Raw genomic sequence first — 24,325 nt, 5'->3', positions numbered from 1 at the left:
AGCTCCAGCCACTGAATTTGAGTTTGTGTGTGTGAGAGAGAGTGTGTGTTTTCTCTTTTGACACAAACTCAAGATTCTATTTGCCTCAGCCTATAAGAAGCATTTTCTAAAAAGTTAAACGTGGTCTTACTCTCATTTTCAGGCAGGAGGAAGAGCGTGGTCGTGTTTACAACTACATGAATGCTGTTGAAAGGGACTTGGCAGCTCTGAGGCAAGGGATGGGGTTAAGTCGCAGGTCATCCACTTCTTCAGAGCCAACGCCCACTGTAAAAACTCTCATCAAATCCTTTGATAGTGCCTCACAAGGTAATGTTTTGTTAAATTGTAGCTGTGAATTGTGTCACTATTTGATAACCTCAGCGTATTGTTACTTACAACACAATCTTTTGCCGAATTCTTCTACTCAAAAGTCCATTGAAATGAAAGGCTTAGACTGCAGTAATTTTGCATAGGAGAGCACTGAGCAAAGATAACTTATTTGAACTAAGTAAAGATGATTGATTGAAGTCAGTGGTCTTAAGTGTAACTTATATTAGCATTAAATATAACTCTGTAACTTAGCATAACTCTGCTTAGGATGACACTAAGCAGTAAGATTTCTAAAATAAATATTTGTTGGAATTTGGGAAGCCCATAGACGTGCCCATTCAGATGTTCTGAGTCTTGTCTGTTTTCAGTGTTTCTATCGCTCTTCTCCAAAAACCTTGCCCGAGGAAACAAAAACTTCAACTTTTTTGTCTTCTGTAGAGTTGCTTAAGATCCTTGTTTGTATAGTATTAATTTATGTATCTGTATTCCATGGGAATGCGTATTTTGCCCCTCACTTTTAACAGAATACTAATGTAAATCCTGTTCCGGGGTTTGAATTGTGGCTGGGCGTTTGATAAAACTGAACCAGGAAAAAAAACCCCAAACATTCTTTCTCTGTATTTGGGGTGGGGACATTACCTGAAAAAAGACAGCAATAAAAGCAACCTGAAAATTTTGATCCACAAAAATGCTTGGGGGGCGATTTAGCCCCATTTGGCCTGGCTGCCTTAAAAAAGAAAAGGAAAAAAACTCTTTTCCTCTGTAACTCTTTTACCTGCAACTTTGGAGGTGGAGCCTGCAGTTTAATGTGGGACCCACGTAGGCCGAGCATGCAGTTGAACAATGGGCTTTGCCTATCTGGCCCAGCATTCACCTCTGCTCCTGCTTCAGACTCCATGTGAGTCTGGAGACCGCAGGCAGCACAGAACTGGAACCACGCTGCCTGCAGCCTCTCAGACTCACATGGAATCTGGAGGTAGGCATATATTTCGGGTTTGGGTTTAATAGCCCAAACATTTACGTAGTATTGACTTTTTTCATGTTTTAAATTTTTTTCTGGTTTAACAAGCCCAAACGCCTAAAATACGATCAATTTTTTTTCCTATTCCTAGCTCAAATACTATTTTAAAAGCATTTTCCACCAAAGGGGCACATTTTAGTTTTTATGAAAACACCTGTGTAGGTTAGTCAGGTGGGTTGCTTAAAGTTGGAGATGTGTCAGTTTCTTGTCATATCAGTTGGTCCTGGATTGGCCTCACATGAAGATAACCTCTGAATCCTAGGTTTTGAACGCAGTGAACGAATATTTGCACTATGTGTGTATTTCAGATGAGAAGAGATTTTTCATTAATTTTATGATATAAACATGCATCTTTTAACTTTGTTGTGGTAGTTCCTAGTCCGGCTGCAACTGCAATTCCTCGTACTCCTTTGAGCCCAAGCCCTCTGAAAACACCTCCTGCAGCTGCAGTATCTCCAATGCAGGTAGGTAGGGGTGGGGTGAGAGCATAGCTTAAAGGAATTCTGAAGGTTAGCATATTAAATACAAACACAAGACACAAAATGTTTACAGAGGAAAGGAGCAGCAGTGGCGTAGGAGGTTAAGAGCTCATGTATCTATTCTGGAGGAACCGAGTTTGATTCCCAGCTTGGCCGCCTGAGCTGTGGAGGCTTATCTGGGGAATTCAGATTAGCCTGTACACTCCCACACACGCCAGCTGGGTGACCTTGGGCTAGTCACAGTTTCTCGGAGCTCTCTCAGCCCCACCTACCTGACAGGGTGTTTGTTGTGAGGGGGGAAGGGCAAGGAGATTGTAAGCCCCTTTGAGTCTCCTGCAGGAGAGAAAGGGGGGATATAAATCCAAACTCTTCTTCTTCATTAATGATGTTGTGAGTTAGTTTAGGCAGTAAAAGTGACTGACTTGAGGTGAACCCAGTAAGCTGCTTGTCTGAATAAGAATATGAATCCATGTCTCAGTGATCCAAGTTCTGCTCCCTACCAATGTATTTTCACTGGCCTGTCTGATGCTTATACCACATTTATGTTCTTTAGCTTCCATAGTTGCATCATCAGTTCAAACGTCACAACTGTGATTGTCATTAATTATTGTAACAATGCATCTAAAAACTAATTAAAATGCCCACCCAGTATTTATTGCTATGCATTTTGTTGGCTTTCATCATGTATTTGGTTGGACCTCCATAGAAATGTCATGAAGTCTTAACAATTCTTGTAAAAGCCAGATAAGAGCATGTTGCTCTCCTGTGACTCTAAGGGGAAGAATGGGATGAAAACTATAAATGGATCCTAACATTCAATATGTAAACTGTTTTTTGCCATTTATCTATTTTTTTCCAGAGACATTCCATAAGTGGACCAATATCTACTTCTAAACCACTCACGACTCTGTCCGACAAAAGACCAAGTTATGCAGAAATCCCTGTCCAAGGTCAGTGTGTTTCCTTTATTCTACTAGTGCCCCTCCAGTCTCTCAAAGTATTTCATTATTATATAGTAGATGTATAAGGAATTTTAATGGGTTCAAGAAGGGACTGTAATTAAAGGTTGCTCTTTGCCTCATCAGTCTCAATATATTACTATTAAGTGGTCACAAAGTTATGTAAGATACTGTAATTCAGGTCTCTTCCCCACATGCAGAATAATGCACTTTCAATCCACTTTCACAGTTATTTGCAAGTGGATTTTGCTATTCCACACAGTAAAATCCAGATGCAAAGTGCGCTGAAAGTGGATTGAAAGTGCATTATTCTGCATGTGTGGAAGGGGCCTCAGTGATATAAATAGTGCATTGTATTTGTTGAAATTCTTGATCTAATACTATGATGTCATGTCATGTCTTGTGTTGTGTCTAAGGGACATAATCATCTTTGGTCAACCTATGCTGATGAAAAAATAACATTTATACTTCATATAAAGGAGCTTGATGAGAGAATAAATTTTGAATTTTGGAGTCAGATCTATGAGTTTCAGGAAAACAGCACTGGCGGCTGAGGGAGCAGACAAATCAGATTGTAGGAAGATAGAGCAGGAAAAAAAGTTGCAATGGCAGGATAGAGTGAGCAGTATTGTACAGTAACTGGAGAAGGAAATGGAGCAATGTGAGTGCCATGAAGAAGATTTGAAGAGGGCAGTGAAGTTTTGAATGGAGACCAAGGAAAGGAAAATAGTTAGGCATGTCTTTATGATGAAGATGCATTATAATGGGTACCTAGAGTTGATGTAGGTCAGGGAGTTGTGGTTGTGTTGCTTAGTGGTCAGCTGTGACTTTGACAGCACTCTACACAGTCAGTAGATGATGATGAATAGGTAATATACAAAGTCTACCAACTCTTGTTCTTTGAATTTGAATGAAACCTGAAAATTATGGCTGGGAACCAAAGAACTACTTAAGGAGCACTCAAAGGTTTCTGTTCCTCCAGAGGAAGTTCTGATTGACATTTTCTTGGAAGAATCAATCACCTCAGTGCCAAACTGCTTTTGAAAGTCCCTTCATAGTATTGGGGTTTTTGCATCCAATGCCCAATTCAATTAGGAGTGGGCAAAAAGAAATTATCAGTATTTTTTGGCTTTGGATTTATCAGACCCAGACATTTTTGAAAAACCTAAAAAAAGCCGATAGTATAGATCAGGTTTTCTGAAAATGTTTGGGCTATTAAACCTGAGAAATACACCTGCCTCTGGACTCTATCTCTCAGAGGCAGCAGGCAGCACAGAACTGAACCCACTCAGCTTGCTGCCTCTGAGTCCCACGTGGACTTCAGAGGCAGATGCAGTGTTGAACTCTGGGCCCAGCTAGGCTAAGCCCATCATTCAGCTGTGAACTCAGTCTGATTTCCATAAACACATGAAACTGCCTAATACTGAATCCAACCCTTGGTCCATCAAAGTCATTGTTTATTCAGACTGGTAGAAGCTCTCCAGGATTTCAGGTGAAGGTGTTTCATATCACCTATTACTTGATCCGTAACTGAAGATGCTACTAAACGTGGGATGTTCTGCATTCCAAGAAGATATCCTGCTATTGAGCCATGGCCCTACCTATGGCATGAATATGGAATACTAGCCAGTTGCTGCAGCATTTTCACAATTTTTAACCCCCCCACCCCCAAAAAAGACAGAATTAAAAAAAAAAACTATGGCAGTAAAGTGCATTTTATATCTGATGTTTGTTTCTCCATTTCCTTTTTCTAGCACTTGTAAAGCTAGTTTTTCTTGTAAATTTTCCTTGTGAAGTGCCCATCCTTTAAGAATGAATGGCTCTTGAGTTGGGTGTAGTTCTGTGATTTATGTCTGTTTGAGGGCCTTAAAATAGATGTTTCTCAGGAACAGTTTTAATATGATCAAGCCCTAAGCTTGACTTTCTGCCCAGAACAATGTCAGTTACGCACCTACATTATAAATTCTTTTTGGCTTTACATCAGTCTTTTTGTGTTGGGCTTTCTTTGTGAGTAGCAATGGGACTGTTTGGTATATAGAGAGTTATATTCATATATAAATATGAAACTTGCAGTGTTGTACTTTGGACTTGTTTCATGTGTTGCTAGCAGTGGTCTCTTCAGAGAAAAAAGTTTTGCACCATAAACAGGCAATTTGTATGTACACTGATCAATGTCTGATCCTAAATGATGTGATCCTATTTAGCTTAAACAAAGTTGCGCCTCATGAGCAACGATTTCCATACCTCCCCAGCCTTCTTTATCCATCTAGTGGACCCGCAAGGAACATCATTGGGGTTAAACTGGGGGACTGTAGTGGGGAAGGTGCATTGGCAAAAGGCACCTTTCCCTCCCATATGTGGAAATGCCTACCACAAGTGAAATGCCACTTAGGATCGAAGCCAACCTATACTAAAGTCCTTCAGGCTGGCAACAAGTTAAATAGGTAAACCATTGTAAGCTAATGAAATGTTTTCTACTTCTAAGTAAAGATGGGGTGGAATAAGATCATAGAATTTATTGTACTATTTAGAGCATATATTTTAACACTTGCCTGTTTTCTGTTTTCTTTTTAAGCCCTTCTTGCAGCTAGAACACTAGTATAGCAAAGAGAGGACTGAGTTACTACAACTTATTTCCCTTGTGTGCTAGTTTCTTATTTAAAGGCAGTTTAAAGTTGTATTCTTAACCTTTGGTCAGGAGTGGTGCAGTCCATCCTTTGAGCTCGTTCTTACCTGTGTATGTATCAGGCTTGAGGAAACTTTTATATGAAATGCCCTACTTTGCTTTTTGTACAGATCATCTGCTGAGAACTTCTTCCACCAGCAGACCAGCTTCTTTGCCAAGAGTGCCTGCCATGGAAAGTGCCAAATGTATTTCTGGTAATATTATGAATTTTCAGCATTGATGGGCAGCATTATTATCTGCCTCATCCTATTTTTGCAGTCCATTTTTTCCTTTGGAGCACTGTCATGCTCTTCACATGCTATATAAGATATAAAAAGGAATTGCATTTTTAAAGACAGCATATATTTGTATTTTGTGACACTGCAATGTCTGGCAGAGTGGGGTGGAGCTCTCTAGGGACTTGGCTGTGAATATAATGGTCATAGTACAGGAGGAGATTATTTTCTGTAACTTCAAAGACATATCTTCCTGAAACAATTTCCTGCACTAATTAAAATCTACATCGCTGCACTAAACATTCTGTAGCGACAGCAGTATTTACAAATCTAGTCTCCTACGTTGTTTTGTTTCTGTGTATACTTTTAATTGTTCTCTTTCAAAAGTTCTTAATAAAATTATTCAAAAAGTCTAGCCTCCTCCTGGGCAGCAGAATTTATACTTCTGAAAATATGGAGGTAAAAGCATTTAAATGCAAACCCACCCACCCCTAGAAATTCATTTTTATTCATTTGGTAAATGTAATACCACTTGATGTTGGGCTATATGGGTTTGCTGTCAGCCTGGACAAATGGCAACTCTGTTTCAGCATAGAGAGCAAAATGTGAACATCCTTTCTGCGGGCTATATTGTTAGCTCTTTGGATTTACAGAGAGATGGTTTCCAAAACATTTTTTCCCCTCCATTTCAGTGTCTCGGCGGAGCAGTGAAGAAATCAAGAGAGACATTACTGCTCCTGATGGAGCAACTCCAGCCTCTCTCATGGCCATTGGGACCACTTCACCACAACTTTCACTCTCGTCTTCCCCTACAGCATCTGTCACCCCTACAACACGTAATAGAATAAGGTACATATAACTAGTTACTGCAAAGCCTCAATTGCGCTTCCACTAAGAATATCTTGCAGAATTGTCCATGGAGAGGTTCTTTTACCATTTGTAGACCTTTTTTGATAGATAAAAGGTAACTAGAAAAAAGCCATTGCTTAAACTTTGCTGGATACCCAGTAGGTGATCATCCCATGAAAATTATTTATCTCATAATGCAAAATTAATAGATTGTATATATATTTTAATAACGAAACAGGTGAAGGGCGATAAATAATATGGACAATACAGTGATATGGACAATACAATGAAACACTCCCACAACGAAACAGCAAGAAAGTATTGCACAGAGGATAGTTAAGCACATCCATACATTGGTGGGTCTCTCCATTACTGGGTACATGCAGAGATCTCCCAAGCATTGCGAGATAGAAGCCGGGTGAGGTTTTTTCTTGGTATGAATGGCTTGACCGTGGTAGACTTGGCAACACCAGTGGATGGTTCCTCAGGGTGCACAATTCCATCATGAGCTTTAATAATCACCTGTTGTTCACCCAGATTTGGAAGGGGGGTGGGGAAGGAGTTCTTTGTCATCCATCATCAACCTGCCAACTGCATGCTTACATCCCACTCAACTGTACATGCTCCCAGGTTCAGTCCCAGCTGGACGGATAATGTTTCAGAGCAGAGGGGCCCATGCCAGCTATTGCTTGGGACTTCTTCTTGCAGAGCAGGTACTCAAGCTATTAACCTTGCAGTTCGAATCGCTCCTGATTCAGAAATAACAGTACAACCACCACTGGCCTTTAAAACTGAATTGTATGGTGTCTTGGTGGCAGCAGCAGATCAGTTCTTCTGGGCCAGGCTTGTGGTATTTGAACCCCTCAAGTTCTTCTCTTTGGGGATATGAGACCAACGATCAATTCTGCTCAATCTACCTTGGTGTGTATGTCTCAGTGTCTGGCTGCTGCTGTGCTTCTCAGTAGGTTGCTTTGTGCTCAAGACCCCATAATCGCTGTATTTGGTTGACTTACCTTCTCTATTCTCAGCCACCTTCCCTGTTGGGCCCCATTGTCCCTTGGCACTTCTGCAGCTTCATGAAAGACAGCAACTCTGGAGTGCAGCCCAACCTGGGCCATCGCCAGTGCTGCTCCTCTCCTGGCTGCTGCTTTTTGACCAGGGTTTAGTCACAGTATCTGTTTCCTTTTGAGAGACCAGTCTTGGTATGCAGCATGAGGTTCCGCAAGCACCAGCTCTGAAATTTGTCTAAGTATAGAGAAGCTGTGTCTGGATACACAAGCACAGGTGTTTATATGCTCCCAGTATTTTTCACTTGAATACAAACTATGATTTTAATTAAGTAAATACCTATTTATTTCGGAAGGTGTACAGTGGACTGGTAAATTTTCTGTAGATTGAAAGTTTACAGAAATATTTTTAAAACTCCCTGACATATCTTCATTCTTCCTGTGTTCATTGTTAAAATATCCTGGGGGATGGAAGTGAACGAAGGCCTATAATGCAAGCTTGAAACTGTTAATCAGTTTTTGATTTGGAATGTAGGTGACCTAACAAACCCATTTATAAGATTAATATTTGTTGTAAGCCACTTCTCATTGTGTCCACACAGTTAAATTCATTTGTTTCCTCCAACACTATTTTCAAAACAAAGAACTTGACATAAACTGCGTTCCTTGCAGGAATTTAGAAACAAACTGTACTGTTCTCTCAGAATGTTATGCATGTTTAGCTTTTAAAAAGAAAAATTATTCAAAGTCCCTGAACATTCTCTGTTCATCTACTGTGTTCCTTATCTTTGTATGTTTGCTGAATCTGCTGCCTAGTTTGGATGTAAAGCTCCAATTTAAATCTCTTTCAGACAAAGAAAGCAACACTGATCTTAAGCATAAAGAAAATGTAGTGACATAACATACACATGAGTACAAAATAGTGAAAACTACCAGGTCTTTTTAAAATGTCACTCTAGCGCAGGGGTAGGGAACCTGCGGCTCTCCAGATGTTCAGGAACTACAGTTCCCATCAGCCCCTACCAGCATGGCCAATTGGCCATGCTGACAGAGGCTGATGGGAATTGTAGTTCCTGAACATCTGGAGAGCCGCAGGTTCCCTACCCCTGCTCTAGCGTCTGCAGCGGAATAAGGTTTCAGTATATATCAGTGATGGGTGTAGAATTTATTTGAAGTCATAGTGAGACATGGGTAATGTCATGTTGTAAAATTCAAACTTTTAGTTTGTTTCAAATGAAATTCTTCAGTATGCAAATATTTTTTTTAAAGTGCAAGTCTAGTAGAGGATGAAAGGTGCTCTTTGAAGTATTCCTGCATGTATAGGCAATCAAGTACAGAGTATTTGTATTGCTGGTACAAGTTTTGCTTCATACGCATTAGGAAGCTGTACCCAGTCCATGGCCGGAGCGAGGGGGAGCTGTGCCAGGGGCATGCATTCGCCCTACGCCCCTGCCTGGGAACACCCCTGCCACGCCCCCGCCATGCCCCTGCACCAGCATGCAGCTGGTGCATCGCTCACCCTCCTCTTGGCACTGCGTCACTGACCCAGTCTCATTCTCCTTGCGTATATTACACAAGTTTGCTGGTTGAAGTGGAGCAGAAAAACTTGGAAAGTGATACTGCATTCTTTTCTACCCATTATCAAGGGCAGGAGGGAAACAACAATGGGGTTCCTGATTTCAACAGTAGCTAGAAGTCTCCCATAACATGTATTTCCAGTCTAATCGGTTTGAGGAAGGTAGCTTGTCAGTAGTTAATACTGCAGCTTGCTTTTCTTCCAAGGTGACATTTCCTAATCAGCAATAAACTGTCAGTAGATACTATCAGTTTATTTTCTAAATTCAAAGTAAAGCTGTTCTGTATAGCTTAATGTTTGGTTTAGGATGTGCCGCACTGTTTCTAACCATGGTTGTAAGAGGGTGACATGCATCGTTCCTCCTACAGATTCATTTATATCTATTTTAAAGCATTCCCTTCCCACGTTCATGTATCCCTGTGAAATACACACAGGAAATTATCCTTTTTTCTGTGTACTTGGGACATGGCAACGTCCAGGTCAGTGGCAGCAGATTGCTTACTAGGAATAGGCCCTGAGGAAGAAGCAAGAATGCTTATGAAGTATTGCATAGTCTACAGGGTTACCATATATTACTTAGTTTGGCCCAGCACAATATAAATTGGAAATGGCAAACCTGTTTTAACTTTTTTTAACAGCATGTCATTAAGAAAGTGATGCATTGTGAGCAGTACACTTTTTTTTCTAGAGAAGAAAGGAAAGACCCGTTATCTGCTTTGGCAAGAGAATACGGAGGTTCCAAGAGAAATGCTTTATTGAAGTGGTGTCAGAAGAAGACAGAAGGCTATCAGGTAACTGTGGCTTGGCTTTACTTTATTACAATTTTTACTTCTCCCTTCCCCAGCTGAGGCCAGCCCCAGGACAGCTCCCAACATAGTATAACATACACAGTTCAGTATGCAATATAGATTAACATAACACAAGAAAATAGTTAAAATACTCCTCTTTGTCAATGTATCAAAGTATAAAATTACAAAAGCTTGGTGCCTCAACATTCCTTTTCTTATTTTCCATACCTCATTCCTTGCCTCATTTCATAATCCAGCTACATCAGTGTAGCTCATTCGCCTATTTTCAGCCTATTCAAGAGGGGAGGAAAAGAGGGAGATACAAAGAGAGGAGGAGGAGGAAAAGGGATAAAGGGAGGTGGCAAAGAAGGGAAGGAGGCCAGCAGGGAGCAGAATGGAATGGGGGGAGGGGAATGGGAGGGGAGGAAAGGGGAGGGGAGGGGAATAAAGAGGAGGAAGGGAAGGACTGCCAGTATTGGAGCATCTTCCAGAAACCGTTAGGAGCACTAGTGCAGCTGATCCCCAGTTCACTGCATATATTGTGAGGGAACTGGCTGTATATTGTACTTGCAGGAAAACAAATTGTTGCGGTTATTAATAGTTACTCAGTTACTCTGCAATAACATAAATGCATCTTCTAACATCCCATATTAAAGGAGACTAAAAGTGCAATCCTAAGGAGAGTTACTCTAAACCAGGGGTAGGGAACCTGCGGCTCTCCAGATGTTCAGGAACTACAATTCCCATCAGCCCCTACCAGCATGGCCAATTGGCCATGCTGACAGAGGCTGATGGGAATTGTAGTTCCTGAACATCTGGAGAGCCGCAGGTTCCCTACCCCTGCTCTAAACTAAGCCCATTCATTTCACTGGGCTTAGACCTGGTGTAACTCAGTATACGACTGCATTGTTAAATGCCTAATCTCCTTTTTACACACTGGGAATTCCCATTATGTAGTCTTAATAGTAAGATAGGATTTACTCCAGTGAAAGCTCTCCAAGTACCAACAGCACCGTACTTAGAAGAAAGTATGTGATTCTTTTCATGTGTCTTCATACCGTTTCTAGTAAACGTTCACAGAGCCAGAAAGAACTACACAGGCTTGTCATTCTCTTGTTCTGAGGCTGATTTATTTAAACACAAGGTTTTTCAGACTAGCAAGGTTATGAAGTATCTAGCTAAATTTGTTTTGGCTAACTTGTATTACAAGAGTTTAGAATTTTGAAGCACCCAGAAGGTTTTTTTTTCTTTTTTTCTTTGTCAGTAGCTTGAGCCTCACAATACAGGGGGAAACTGAAAGACCACATAACAGGATGGGGAGGGGGTATGTAGGAAGGCTGCTCTTTCAGTTACAATGGGAAACTTCGAGCTGTGTAGACAGAGGGCATCCCTCCCCTGTTTCCTTGGCATTTTTGCATTTTTCAATGATTCTATTTCTGAACATAGGCCCTTGTTTGTGGAGGTCCTTCACTTCCGCACTTGTTGTTAAAAGCAGGATGCTAAATGTTTCTGAATAAATCATAAAAAAAGAAACCTCCCTGTTTTTTATCATGTATCTGACAGTTTTCTTAATTTGCCACAGAAAAATACTCAAGAGTTTGGTGTGAACAACCAGTACCAAAAGCTGGTTGTCTTGCTGATATTGATTGGCTGCTTGTTTCCAGTCTTCCTAGAGCTTTTTAACTGCTAAGAAAGGGGTGGGAGTGCAGACTAACTTCATGTCTGGCTGCTTGAGCTGCTTATGTGACATTCAGCATTATCTCTTCCATTCCCAATCTCATTGTGATGTGTCTTCTGTTGAGCCAATAAGCTGATTTCAGGATTGGGTAGAATATCTTAGTCGTAATGCCATAAGGAGAGGGAGACACACAAAACTTCTTGTACATAAGGCACTGGTATGTTAGACCCAAAGATTCCACTTGAGCCTTTTCCCTAATATGCAGTACTTCTACTTTTGAGCAATTCATTTTGTAAAGGACCATCCAAGCAGAAGTTCCTTGCCTGCAGATTGTAATAATGCAGACCAGAAACATCTGTACTACTTGGTTGTGTTCAGTATGTAAAATGATCCTTTTCTCCAAAGCACTTTCCTTAGGTTTCCTCTCAACCTTGTATATTTTCATAGTGTTTCATGGGAATTTGTCCTGGAGTTTAAAGTTCTTACCAAAGTACTGGTATCAACTTTCTAATATTTTCGTGGTCACTTCTTGTGGGAGCATTAGCTTATTTAAGTATTCTTTTTGTGATACTTATTCAGGTGCCCATGCTCTGCACCTGTACAGAACTGCATTTAGCATACTTCAGAGGAATGCCAGGGTCTTTACTGCCTTCCTTATCTTTCTGTTTCTTAAATCAACAGTGTAAAGTGTTGCTGAGCAGGTGTTTTTATGTGAATGCCTTTGTCCTCTCTCAATGTTTTGATAATATTTTGGGGGCAAGAATAGAATTACATTATACTTTTTGTCCAGAAGGATTTTTCCCTACCTTGTCTCCAGTTTCAGATCACCTCCCACTGAATAGGGTCTCTTTTCTCAAAGTTTTGAGAAAGGTGTGACTCTGCCTTCAGAGTTCAGTGGGAAGAGCAAGTCTTATCACAATGTCTGTCTTGCCTCTAAAGAGAAGGTACATCCATGATGAATCTATCTTCTATTTTGGTTTCAAGTTGTTTTTGCTGCCTTCCATCGCATAGGTGCGATTGAAAACTCCTGCCACCAGTGGGAACAACTACTGTCTTTTTTGTCTGGACAAAGAGCACAGATTCAGTTTTGCCTCTACTGCCAACAGTTCACTGAATAGATATGGTGGATTCTGCCATATTTCTGGTCATTTTATGGGAATGAGCTTTCCTAACATCTGACTTTAGTTCCGATAAGCTCATTTGCACAGTTGGACTCACTTTCAGTGCCACTGGTCATCTGTGCTTCAGCCAACATGTTGTCTCTGGGAAACATGCCTTTGTAGTCCTAAAGTAAAGCCAGTGTGGTACACTGTTGGACTAGGATCAGGGACACCCAGGTTCAAATCTGTATTCGTCTGTGAAGTTCACTGGGTAGCCATCTTGGTCAGTCACACCTGCCTCACAGAATTGTTGTGGGGAGAAAGTGTGAAAGGAGAAGACTTGTGTATCCCCCCCAGAGCTTCATGGTGGAAAGGTGGTATGAAAAAGTACTAGATGGATGAAGTACCAGGGTACCCTTAAGAAAGGTAGCTTCTATTTGGAGAGGGTAAGAAAACTAACTGTAGAACAACTAACAGTCTAAGACATTTTGGGGGTACTGGGCTGGAGTGATGTGACTGGAAGCAAATGTTCTGTCAGTAGATGTAGCATGTGGCTACATGGTCCACCTTGAAACATCCTGCCTTTCTTTAGTTAGAACCGTTCATTAGTTAGAACTGGGTTTTCTTCAAAAGCACATAATACAAATGCACAGAAGCCCTGTGATAACATGTAAAAATAGTAGGAGGTGCTCTGGTGCAAGCCCGTTCATTTCAGTGGGTGCAAAAATAAATCCAGCATGTAAGCATGGATAGGGTTTAATATTAATGGCTTTTCCCCAACTGCTCAAATAATGAGAGTAGGAGGCATGTTAAATGTAAGGCTCACTGAACAGCAGAAGGCGGAAGACAACTGCCTTCTTACATAGTTAATCATTGCTAAGAAATACGCCTCTGCTGCACGATGGGCATTTGTATGCACACCTGATCAATCCTTCCTTTCTGGGAAGGAGCATCAAGCTCGTATAAGTGCAGGACTGCTTGTTGCCCTTCCCCTTCAGTATATAATTTGGTGAATGGTGCTGTCTCATCTTAGATTCATCATATCCAAACAAGGCAAAAAGCACATGTCCTTCTAGCTGACCTGTGTGCCCTGTGGTGTGATTCATTAGTAGGATTTATAACATTGTAAAAGCCCTTTTCCCTGAATGTTGAATAGTGCCAGCAGCAGCAAGACTTTTCCTGTTTTATAGTGTTGGGAAAGGAACAAGAAATTGTTATTATTTAATAGTTAGAATTAATATAGCATTTTAGTATTTAAAGCACATCACGTACATGATCTTATAATCTTTAACAGTAGTCCTGTGACATAGACTAGTAGTATTATCCTCGTACAGCAAGTGGGGAACTGAGGTTGAGAAAGTAGCTTGTCACCAGTAGATTCATAGCAGAAATAAAATTTAAACCAGGCCTCTTGGATCGTGCATTATTCTCTTAACAATTACCTCAGCTTTAAAAATGTCCATCCTGTTCCTTCATTGAAGAAAAATTAGGGTAGTTTGTAACATAATGAAACTTTAGCAATGTTCTTAAAATTACATGGTTAAAATTTAAATACAGATTCGTCACTTCTGTTGCTCTGTGACTGCAGCGATGAGGGAAAGATAACACTTCCCTCTGCCACTAGCCAGAGGAAGAGGAACATTCTGTTTTGTGACCTCTACACAGGCATATTTATGGGGTCTACAACCTGCAGATAAATTTTTTAGGAGCCTTTTAGAGCTAAACTAAAAGATTTTGGGGGCCAGCTCTGACCACTTTAAAGAGGTTAGCATTAACAAACACACCCCAAGGGAAGAGCAGCCAAATTCTCACTCAGTGATTTGACAACTGCAGTAAAAGCTTCACAGATATTTTTTCTTAATGAATCGTGACCTGGATTCCTTCATCTTTTTTTACCTTTCTACATCTTCAGGTTTTTTTCCTCCCTTCTCAGTGGGGATGTTTCTTTATCCTACAGATTACATTTAAGATGTACTTACAGTACAGAACTAAACTATTTCATACAAGCAGAAGTGCCTTCTCTACCATGTCAAGATATACAGTCCTGCCCACACCATAAAATTATCCAAGCATCACACCCAATCCTTGAGACGCTGCTTAGTTCTTTGGGCATCTGCCTTATAGTTATCCAGCACTGTAGCTCAGTCTTCACTTGTATAATTTTCAACATGACCTGTTTGCTTACCCTGACTTCACCGTATATAATTTCTGCAATCAAGTAACCCAGTCCTATAGCCTTAAGTTTGAAACTAGTGAGCCAGAAGACTAGGTCATCCAAATTCAACATTGGACACGCTCTTCTTTAGGATAAAAGCAAGTAAAACACCAACAGCATCAAATTGTTGTTCACTGCCCTGAGCCCTGCAGGGGAGGGCAGGCTATAAATTGAATGAATGCATGCATGCATGCATGCCATGGACTGCTTCTGTTAAAAGTAAACAACACTACAAACTCTTAACATTGACCCACATAGCCACTGCAAGTACAGACACTTCCAATATCCATATTCTCAATTTTCTGGGCACCCGGATATTGAGCTATACTATAGAATCAATCATGGGCCACTTGGATGACATTTCTCAGAAGCCTGACTGCTTTCCTTGCAAAGAATCCACGACTTCTCCTCAGGATCAGTTACTTTGATATAGTTTCCTCAACACTGATCCTCTCAATGTTTAGGTTTTTCTCACAGGATATTGTTTCTTTGGTACTTCAGAGCTTAATTACTTTGATTTTAATAACAAATATCAGAATTCATAATGAGAGGATTCCTCTTAAAGCAATTTAGTTGATGATGATGAAATATAACAGGCCTAATCTTGCTTCCATCACGGATGTGTGAGGCAGAAGAAATTTCTAACGAGTTAGGAAGCACTTTCTAAAACACTTTTCCATTTGCAATTATTCTGCCTCAGGCCCCTCTTCTGCAAGTAATGAAGTCACATTATTCATAGATCAAGCTAATTCTTATGCACTTAGTATTCTTTGTAGCCTCTTTCAGGTTCTTTGTGTAATGCTACATTTTATGCAAGAAAAGTTAAAGCTTCAGATTCTATCCAGAAGTGTAATAGTTTAACTTTTGTCTAAATATTGCTTTGATTCTCCAGGTGAATTTAGCCCAAGGGGACCAATGTCTGTTGCTTATATATGATTGCCCATATGTCAGTATAACAGAATAAATTCTTAGGGAATAATCATGTGGTGGTATCAAATAATGATCTTCCATCTAGTGCCTGTATTGTTGGAGGATCCTGCCACTTCCCAATACAACAATGCATTTTCCTCTTCTGTAGTAAAATGACTTTATCTCAACTATTGCCTCCATTGTTCCTGAAATAGCTCTATGTGCTGTGGTTGCGGGTGGCTTACTTCTGTCTGTCTTGCATGCTATTCTTAGTTCAGAGTAATGGCATAGGGTGGGACTCACATTGCTAGTCAGTTCGATGCTCATTTGTCATGATTTCACATTCTGAGAGAAACATGGTAGCCTACCAGATATTCATTTCCTAGTCTACATAGGTATTTTTACATATACCAGAACACCTTTACTGACAAAATGCTCAGTTGAGAATTAAAACAACTTATCAACATATTTAGTTGACCTCTCTGTAGTCTCACAGTAAAACGTTAGATACCTCATGTCCTTATGTTTGAGCACCTTTCAGAGGAAGATAAGACCTGAGCACTTAGTCACAGGTGACTTAGCAAATTGATCAAACATTGATATTGACCACATCAGGTTTGCAGTTAGTCAGCATTCCTGCCATAAGCCCATGCTGTTGTAGCAACTTCCTGTTCAGCACTCTACCTCAGTCCATTTCCTTTAGCTGACTTCTGCTTGCTGTGTTGATTGGGTTAATGTTTGCAGCTGACATTAAATGATTGGCATTTTCTATTTTGAAGGCTATAATCCATAAGAAGCAGTGCCCCTCCTAATTATGCACATTACAGACAGCCCCTAAGAGTGATAATGGAAAGGTGTTACACTCTTCTGGTACACTAGTCAGTCTCAATACACACACAACTGTGAGGTGATTTCAAAGGCAGTGCAGGTGGATGCACAAACATATGTAGGGATCAAAGTGTTTGGCATTTCCAGAAACATCTATGACAAAAACAAATCCACCAGAGTGAAAAAAAGTGCCTCTGTTTGTTATTCCTTAACAGCTGTTCTTTGTGAACACTTCATAGCTCTTCAACTGCCCCGCATTTTAGCTGTTTAATTTTACCCATATAGATCACTGTAATGTTTTTAAAAAACCTCTGAACAGCTTGTAAAATGCCCACTATGAGATGTGATTTAAAGGGCTCATAAAGTAGCTGTAGTACTTTTGTTAACCAGTGGACAAGGTCCTTCCTGTTGACATGTTAAGAAATTGTTTTGACTTTAAACATTTAAACAAATGTTCAGATTTTCCTTCAGTGGAATTGGTGTGACAAAATGGATTTGGGTATTAAGGGAGCAAACTCTCTTGAATCTTCCCATAAGGTCACTAAAACACCTGTGGTACATGATGCAGAATGTTACCCTTTGATTTACTGTTTTTATAAGAAAATGTCCCTTTTTCTGGTAACTCAAATTCTAACGCCTTTATTCCATCAACTTTTTTACTTATTTCATCAGGAGGAAGAAGTCTTCCTTTCCCCCTTCTTTATGGTAAAAAAGGTGGTACTTTACTATAAAGAAGTATATTCCTTCATAGTTTGTAAGCTGAGTTGTGAGTAGAAAAAAGACTTTTTTGCACACTGGACAGTATACTAACAGTGCAAGCCTATGCAGTACTACTCCAGTTGATGCCTGTTAAAATTAATGGGCTTTAAGCTGGAGTAGCACTACCTAGGATTGCAGTGTAAATCAAATGTTTTGAATCTTCACATTCTGAGGTGTGGCACCAAGTGATTAAGGTGGGCAGATATTTACGATTGATTCTCTTAATAAAGAGCCCAATATGAGAGGGAAATGCAGTTTGAGTTTTTTAAAGGATATTCGAGGCAGCTTGTATAAAAATACAAAATTACCGGTAGTTCAAAATCCATTTGAATCTAGAAGTCTGAATGCTAGATGCTCCAAACGCAGGCTCTGATTTGGACTTACAGTAGTTAATGCGGTAGCCTGTGAGAAACTTGGTTGCCCTATACAGAGTTTTGGTGAAGCTGGTCATTTACTGATGTATTCTAGTCTTTCTGGGGGGGTTTCCCCATAATGTGCCTTTTAGTCCTTTTCTGCAGTTCAGTTTGCCTCTTTAGATGCCTTGTTCAGCACTCCTATGGTGAAAGGGTGCCTTGCTTATAAACTAAGGAAGCCTGAGAAGTTGTTTTTTTGTTCATCATATGTATGTGTATTTTCTCCTTCTTAGAATATTGATATCACAAACTTTAGCAGCAGTTGGAACGATGGATTGGCTTTCTGTGCTGTTCTCCATACTTACCTCCCAGCTCACATTCCCTATCAAGAGCTAAACAGTCAGGATAAGGTACTGTACTATATGTCTAATGTAATTGAAATACTTCTAGATGCTGTAACTCCCCAGCCACTTTGATATACTGAATTGCTTCTTGCCACATAATGTTGGTGCCTTTTGTAAGAACACTTCATTGTACCCCCACCCCAATAAAGATCTTTCTCAGTATCTGTAATCTGTGCAGACGTTCTGTCTGTGAACCATGGCACCATGACTATGTAGCTTCTTCTGTGAATGAAATCAGTAGAGCATTGGCCCAAGAGAGCATAATTCTTGATTCTAATGCAGAATTGTCTGTACTCACTTCCAATATATGTGTTTTCTTGCTTTCCCTTCCTCCCTTGTCTCGTGATGGAGATGCTTGACTACCACTCTGTGTTTTTTCCTTCCTCTACTGTCTCCCAATGCTGCATATTTCCATGCCTTCTTGATTCTTTGGCTCCAATAATTCCCCCAATCAATATGTTTTATTTTTTAATGTAATTCTTGTAGAAATCACTGAGGGGTAGTTTTGGAATGTGTAAAGCAGCTTCTTCACTAGATTTTCTGAAGTGGTGCTAAAAGCATTTCCTCTTAAGAAAAAACATTTTATATTTTAAAGTCATTAAACAGTGAGTGGGTGTGCATCCCCCAGAATGCTAAGGGAAAGTAAATTAACTTGCTGTTTTAAAATGTGATATACTTTTCGGTCAAGCCATTAAGGCATTTTTTTCCAAAAGTTAAATTGTCAAGCTTTGTAATGATAACGTACTGTGCTTTCAGAGGAGAAATTTCACTCTGGCTTTCCAAGCAGCAGAAAGCGTTGGCATCAAATCCACTTTGGTAAGTTGTTAATTCAGTCTTTCTAAATGTACATTTAATGTTACACAAAGTAATTCTAGGATAGAACCATGGGAAGTGCCTTCATAGTAAAAGCTGGAAGGTTCCCTTTGTGTAACATGCAAGTATCTTTCACTGATTCTCAGTTTCTCTCTTGCGGGCAGATGCTATTAATATGCAAAACAAAGCATACTGAAAATATACTGAAAGACTACCACAACTTATGCCTATCACAATAGTCGGGTGCACATTCTGCTTCAGATATTTTGGAGTTCAGAGGAGGCAAATCTGTAAAAATGTTAAAAGTAGTTGTAGTCTTTGCCAGCTTTTTGTGTGTGTACACAGTGGGAAAACAATGGTAGGCTGCCTTTAAAAGTCAAAAATAGTGCTGTTCCAAATAATGATGTATAGTATGTGAAGAAGGAACTGGCTTTGACCCACGAGACAGCCAGCTTGGTGTAGTGGTTATGAAGAAAAAAAGAAGAGTTTGGATTTATATCCTGCTTTTCTGGCCTGTAAGGAATCTCAGACCGTTTTACAAACTACTTTCCTTCCTCTCCGCACAATAGATACCTTGGGCTGAGAGAGTTCTGAAGAACTGTGACTAGTCCAAGGTCACCCAGCAGGCTTCATGTGCAGAAGAGGGGAAACAAATCCAGTACACCAGATTAGAGTCCACTTTTAACTATTACACCACACTGGTGGTAGACTCTAATCTGGAGAACCAAGTTTGATTCCCCACTCCTCCATATAAGCAACAGATTCTTATCTGGTGAACTGGATTTGTTTCCCTGCTCTTCCACATGAAGCCTGCCAAGTAACCTTGGGCTAGTCACAGTTCTCTCTGATCTCTCTCAGCCCCACCTATCTCACAAGATGTCTTTTATGGGGAGAGGGAGGGAAGGCATTTGTAAGTCTCTTTGAGACTCCTGACAGGAGAGAAAGGCAGAGTATACATCCAAACTCCTCCTCTTCTTTATAAGAGCCATGGCAGTATGATGGTTGGTCAGTGTTTCTAGATTGCTGATAATAACCACATCTGAAGGATGGCTAAATGTCAACCAACACTAATGTCAATTTGATGGGCTCAGTGGCAAAGTAACTGCTTGGCATAAATCCCCAGTATCTCCAGTTAAAAAGTATTAAAGATTAATTAGTAGGTGATGTGAAATACCTTTACTTAATATCCTGAAAAGCCACTGACACAGTGTTGATTTTGATGGACCAGTTGTCTGGCTCTGCAAAACAAATTCATATGTTCAATCCATGTGTATAAGAAACTACAATTCCTAAACAATTCTGTTTATTCTCTACTCCCAGAATGTGCCCAGGCAGGGGAAGGACTTGCAAACTTTTGTTAGCAACAGTCTTCTATTTGTTACTTGAAGTATTGTGGTTTAGCTGAACACCATGTTTTCCTAGACTTTTTGTAAGGATTGCATGTCTTCTGATATTTCGGTCTCTTTCCTCTCTTTGTTAGGACATTAACGAGATGGTACGAACAGAGCGTCCGGACTGGCAAAATGTCATGCTATATGTTACAGCAATTTACAAATACTTTGAAACCTGAGAGCCTGATAACAAGGAAGAATATCAGGGAACACCAAAATCCAACTTGATGCAGTAATCTCGAGGGGCACGGTCCACATCCCTCAGTCTCCAGTGAAACTCCTACTGTCTATTTTGAGTGGCTTTTGTGAACAAAGTTTTGTTATAATGCTTGTGGAAAACCTAAATAGCTAAACTAGCTGGATTAAGTTGTTAGTCCAGAAATCTTGAACTATAAGAACAGCCTTGTACAGACCTGAAGCTCTCCTACTTTTAAGGAAGAGAAGTGAACTGAGTGGATACCACAGAATATGCAAGATTTAAATGGACAGCTGAAAGTAAGAGATCTGTATAATAAAATCACTTAGACCTTTCTTCACAAAATGCCCACAAATATTGGGTAGATCGTCTGCTCATGGCACTCCCAAGTTATGAGAACAAGTTACCTATAATCTAGTTATTGCCTTATATCTCCACCTCAGCCAAGAGCACAACTTTTATACGGAATAAGAGGTTTGGTGTATGTTTTTCCCCTATGTCAAGCTAATCTGATTGAAGATTGGTGTTGATTTTGAGCTGAGAGTGGCTCAGTGAAAAAAGGACATGAGTTTAAGCCTACCTCTACTCATCAATAATGGCTTCCAACTTTATTACTGGATGAACTCCAGCAGTAGCACACAGTCCCCAACTTTCAGGACATGACCATATTTTTGTTCTCCTCGAGGAATCGTCTCTGTGTGGATTTTACTTTCTTCTCCCTGACCCATGGTTGACAAAGTGAAATATTTCCTTTTCAGATGATATAGTATTAAATGAGTAGAACATAATTGTTTTGGTCGTTACATAGGGGGTCTGCTCCTTTTTTAAAAAAAGGAGAAGTTTAGTTTGTTGCCACTGTGGTCAGCTAGCTTTGCAATGTGTTCTGATCTGTCAAGAGCTTCTGCTGCATATCCAAAGTCTAGTTGAAAGGGGTTTCCGTGATTTTCCCTCACAGGCCTTGTTGAAATGAATAGAACTTGCCCAGCAGTATTACTTGGTAGGTCATGTGTATTAGATTAAACTTATTTTTATATAAAGTTAACCATGCCATCCTAAACAGAGTTCCACCTTTTTAAGCACATTGACTTCCGTGGGCTTAGAAGTGGACCTCCACTTAGGATGACGTTGTAAAGCTGGCAAGGGAAGAAAATGCAAAGCCTACCTTGATTCTTGTATTGTGTTATTGGATCCACCTAGCAAAAGTATCTGGGTGAAAACTATTTGTGCAAGTGCCTTACTTGCCCCAAGCTGAGAGAAGCTGCGACTCCAGGGCATTGAACAGAAGATTTACCAATTCCTATGGATGAAGGGCTTCTATGATTCACTCCTTCAGAAATCATGAAAGTCTTCTCCTGCCATGAAACAGTTCAGCCACAGTGGAGATCTTGGAACTGTCATTGCTGAGGGTTTTGTTTGTTTGCTAATGAACTCTGTTAGCCTTTGTTTATAAATGTACTTAGCTGTTTTCTACTCCACAGGCCAATTAGGCATACTAATTTTGCAATTATTTCTGTATATTGGAGCTCTTAAAGGACACTTCGAATGTCATAGGTGTGTGAATTCAGGAATGTAAGCCAGATCCTGGAATGGTTATCAAAGGATCCCCAGGGCAGGGTACAGATGCTAGAACAGTATCTTGAAGGTGGCCAGAATGAACTCTGGAAAATGTAGCTAGAATCAGTTTCATTGTGCCTCTAGTAAATGCTCCATTTTGAACATGGTACAAGGACTACAGCGAAACTTGTTCATGGTGATAAAATGCCTTTCTGGGGCACCTCTTTTTTTCTAACGACTTCTTTTCAGGTCTGCTGCTGACATTAAGGATTGCTTCAAGTCCCTAAAATACTTCAGCCTGCGAATAAACAGGATTAACATTTCCCAATAAAGGGAGTAATATTACAAAATCATTTTTTTGTCCCATCAAAAATTGTAAATGGAACTTGCCCTTTTACATTTTTCCTTTTTGTTCAATCCTAAAACTAGACACTAAAACATCTTTGCCACTTTATTGCTAAGTCCACCACTCTGGTACAAAGGAGAGTGCATCACTTTATTGCCAATGAACTAGACAGTAGCTTGCTCTGCAGTGGTGCTTGTTTTATTTATTGCATTGTATTGCATTGTAACTGAAGAAACATAAGAGACCTCTTTCCTCTACATCCAATGATTGAGCTTCAGCCATTGGTAATGGGACACATTTTGACCAGAATCCTGTTCATAAACTTGCTGATGCAACTTCAGCTGTGCAATTAAATGACATGGACTTGGATGAAAGGGGGAGCTTAAGTTATGAAGGAAGCGAGGGGCAAACAAGTCATCATTTTGGTTTGGAAGTTGGTGTATGGAGCAAAGCTAACTGTCGGTTGTGTCCTTGCACTGATTGTCTGAAACTTTGTTGGCGTGAAGTCTGAACTTTAGAGTGATAAATTATTTCATCAAGAGAAGGTCTCAGAGGGATGGAATGAATTTTTTAATCCCTCTGAACAGCAGAAGAGGGGCTCGAGGAGAGGAGCTCTGCTCTTGGTTTGATATCTACAAAACTTATCTTGAGAAGGCATTACTCAGCTCATTACCTTTAAAAAGACCAATTAAATTACACTTTATTGTAAAATGCATTCTTGCTCTCTTCAATTTTTGTTCTATTAAATATTTTTAAATATAGGGTAAAAAGGACAGTGTGCTTTTTTGTAATTGGTTTGAGGGGGGTGTTTTGTTTTGCATTTCATTAGATATTTTCAAAATGCCTATGTGCTTAATGGAGTCAAGTCAAAATGAATAATGGTTGTATTTCAGGTGGCATGCTCACTGTTTTTAAGCCTCGGGTCCTTTCTGGAAATGAGCAGTGGGTGGCGTCTTCTCCCCTGTAGCTAGAGCAGTTAGAAGCCCGTGGAGGTCTTGTGGTCACTTCTGTCTTCTGCTGCCTGTCACACCAACTGCTCCTTCTGTGCTTTGTACAACCTTCCTTAAGTGAACCTAAAGCAGTCTGTGTTTCTTTGGGGACCTGTAGGCCTGTTTATACATGGATCAAACTTAGTACTATATTTCAGAAATGGAAAGAGGCAATGGATATGTAAATAAGACTTTTATTTAGAATAAAAGGGACAATATATCAAAAAGCAGAGAGAGAGACAGTTCAGAACTAAGCACTTGGTTCAGCGGAATATATACACCTGGGGGAAGTTAGTACACAATTTAGTCCTGTATAAAGTTATTTGAGGGAGAGGGTATTGCTACCTCAATGGACAATAAAAGGAAGAATGTAAAATATACATTGCCAGTCTGATGAGAAGGGCAGCGGATCCATGGTCTAGGGTTCCTTGAAGATTATGGCAGGGGAGATGGTGCTTGGGCAAAACAGTCTAACCTGATGTTTTGGGTCTTAAGGGCGACTGAATCCAAATTGTTTTTTTGGGGGGGGTAGGGGTCTGCTGGGGTTTGAATACAGGAGTGGAAAACCCAGTTTTCAGCAGAGCTGCAAGGGTCTGCTGAAAGGAAGGGTGTGTTAACTGAATTAAAATAAAATTGGTAATGGTATAAATTGACCTAGTTAATGCCTGCTTCTCTGGGCACGGCAGGATATTTGCTTTCATTCTGGGTGCTGTTGCTTAGTTTACTATTATAGGAGGAGAGTGTAGTATTCACAGAAGGGGAAGTTAATATAATTACTAAGCTTCTAAAAGGGGGTGTTGACAATAGGTGTCTTGGGGGTTCTCCTGGCCTTAGGTGGTGTTTTATTTCTTCTAGTCTCAAAGTTCTCTGCAGTGGCAGAAAATAGGCTTTCCAAAATGGG

General features: G+C 40.2%; 1 protein-coding gene across 1 annotated transcript in view; it reads left to right on the top strand.

Moving 5' to 3' along the window:
* SPECC1L (sperm antigen with calponin homology and coiled-coil domains 1 like) overlaps positions 1 to 23,205 on the top strand; it is a 48,184-nt gene extending 24,979 nt beyond the window's left edge. Inside the window, exons 8-16 of the mRNA XM_048514148.1 lie at positions 143 to 306; positions 1,703 to 1,794; positions 2,669 to 2,759; positions 5,565 to 5,648; positions 6,362 to 6,518; positions 9,790 to 9,892; positions 18,025 to 18,141; positions 18,892 to 18,951; positions 20,429 to 23,205. Of these exons, the coding sequence (XP_048370105.1) occupies positions 143 to 306; positions 1,703 to 1,794; positions 2,669 to 2,759; positions 5,565 to 5,648; positions 6,362 to 6,518; positions 9,790 to 9,892; positions 18,025 to 18,141; positions 18,892 to 18,951; positions 20,429 to 20,518 (958 nt within the window). The 3' untranslated portion in view covers positions 20,519 to 23,205. The remainder of the gene's footprint in view (positions 1 to 142; positions 307 to 1,702; positions 1,795 to 2,668; positions 2,760 to 5,564; positions 5,649 to 6,361; positions 6,519 to 9,789; positions 9,893 to 18,024; positions 18,142 to 18,891; positions 18,952 to 20,428) is intronic.
* The last annotated feature ends 1,120 nt before the right edge of the window (positions 23,206 to 24,325 follow it).

Source organism: Sphaerodactylus townsendi, linkage group LG13 (genome assembly GCF_021028975.2).
Source record: "Sphaerodactylus townsendi isolate TG3544 linkage group LG13, MPM_Stown_v2.3, whole genome shotgun sequence".
NCBI classification, from domain to species: domain Eukaryota; kingdom Metazoa; phylum Chordata; class Lepidosauria; order Squamata; family Sphaerodactylidae; genus Sphaerodactylus; species Sphaerodactylus townsendi.
This window is presented reverse-complemented; position numbering and strand designations above follow the sequence as displayed.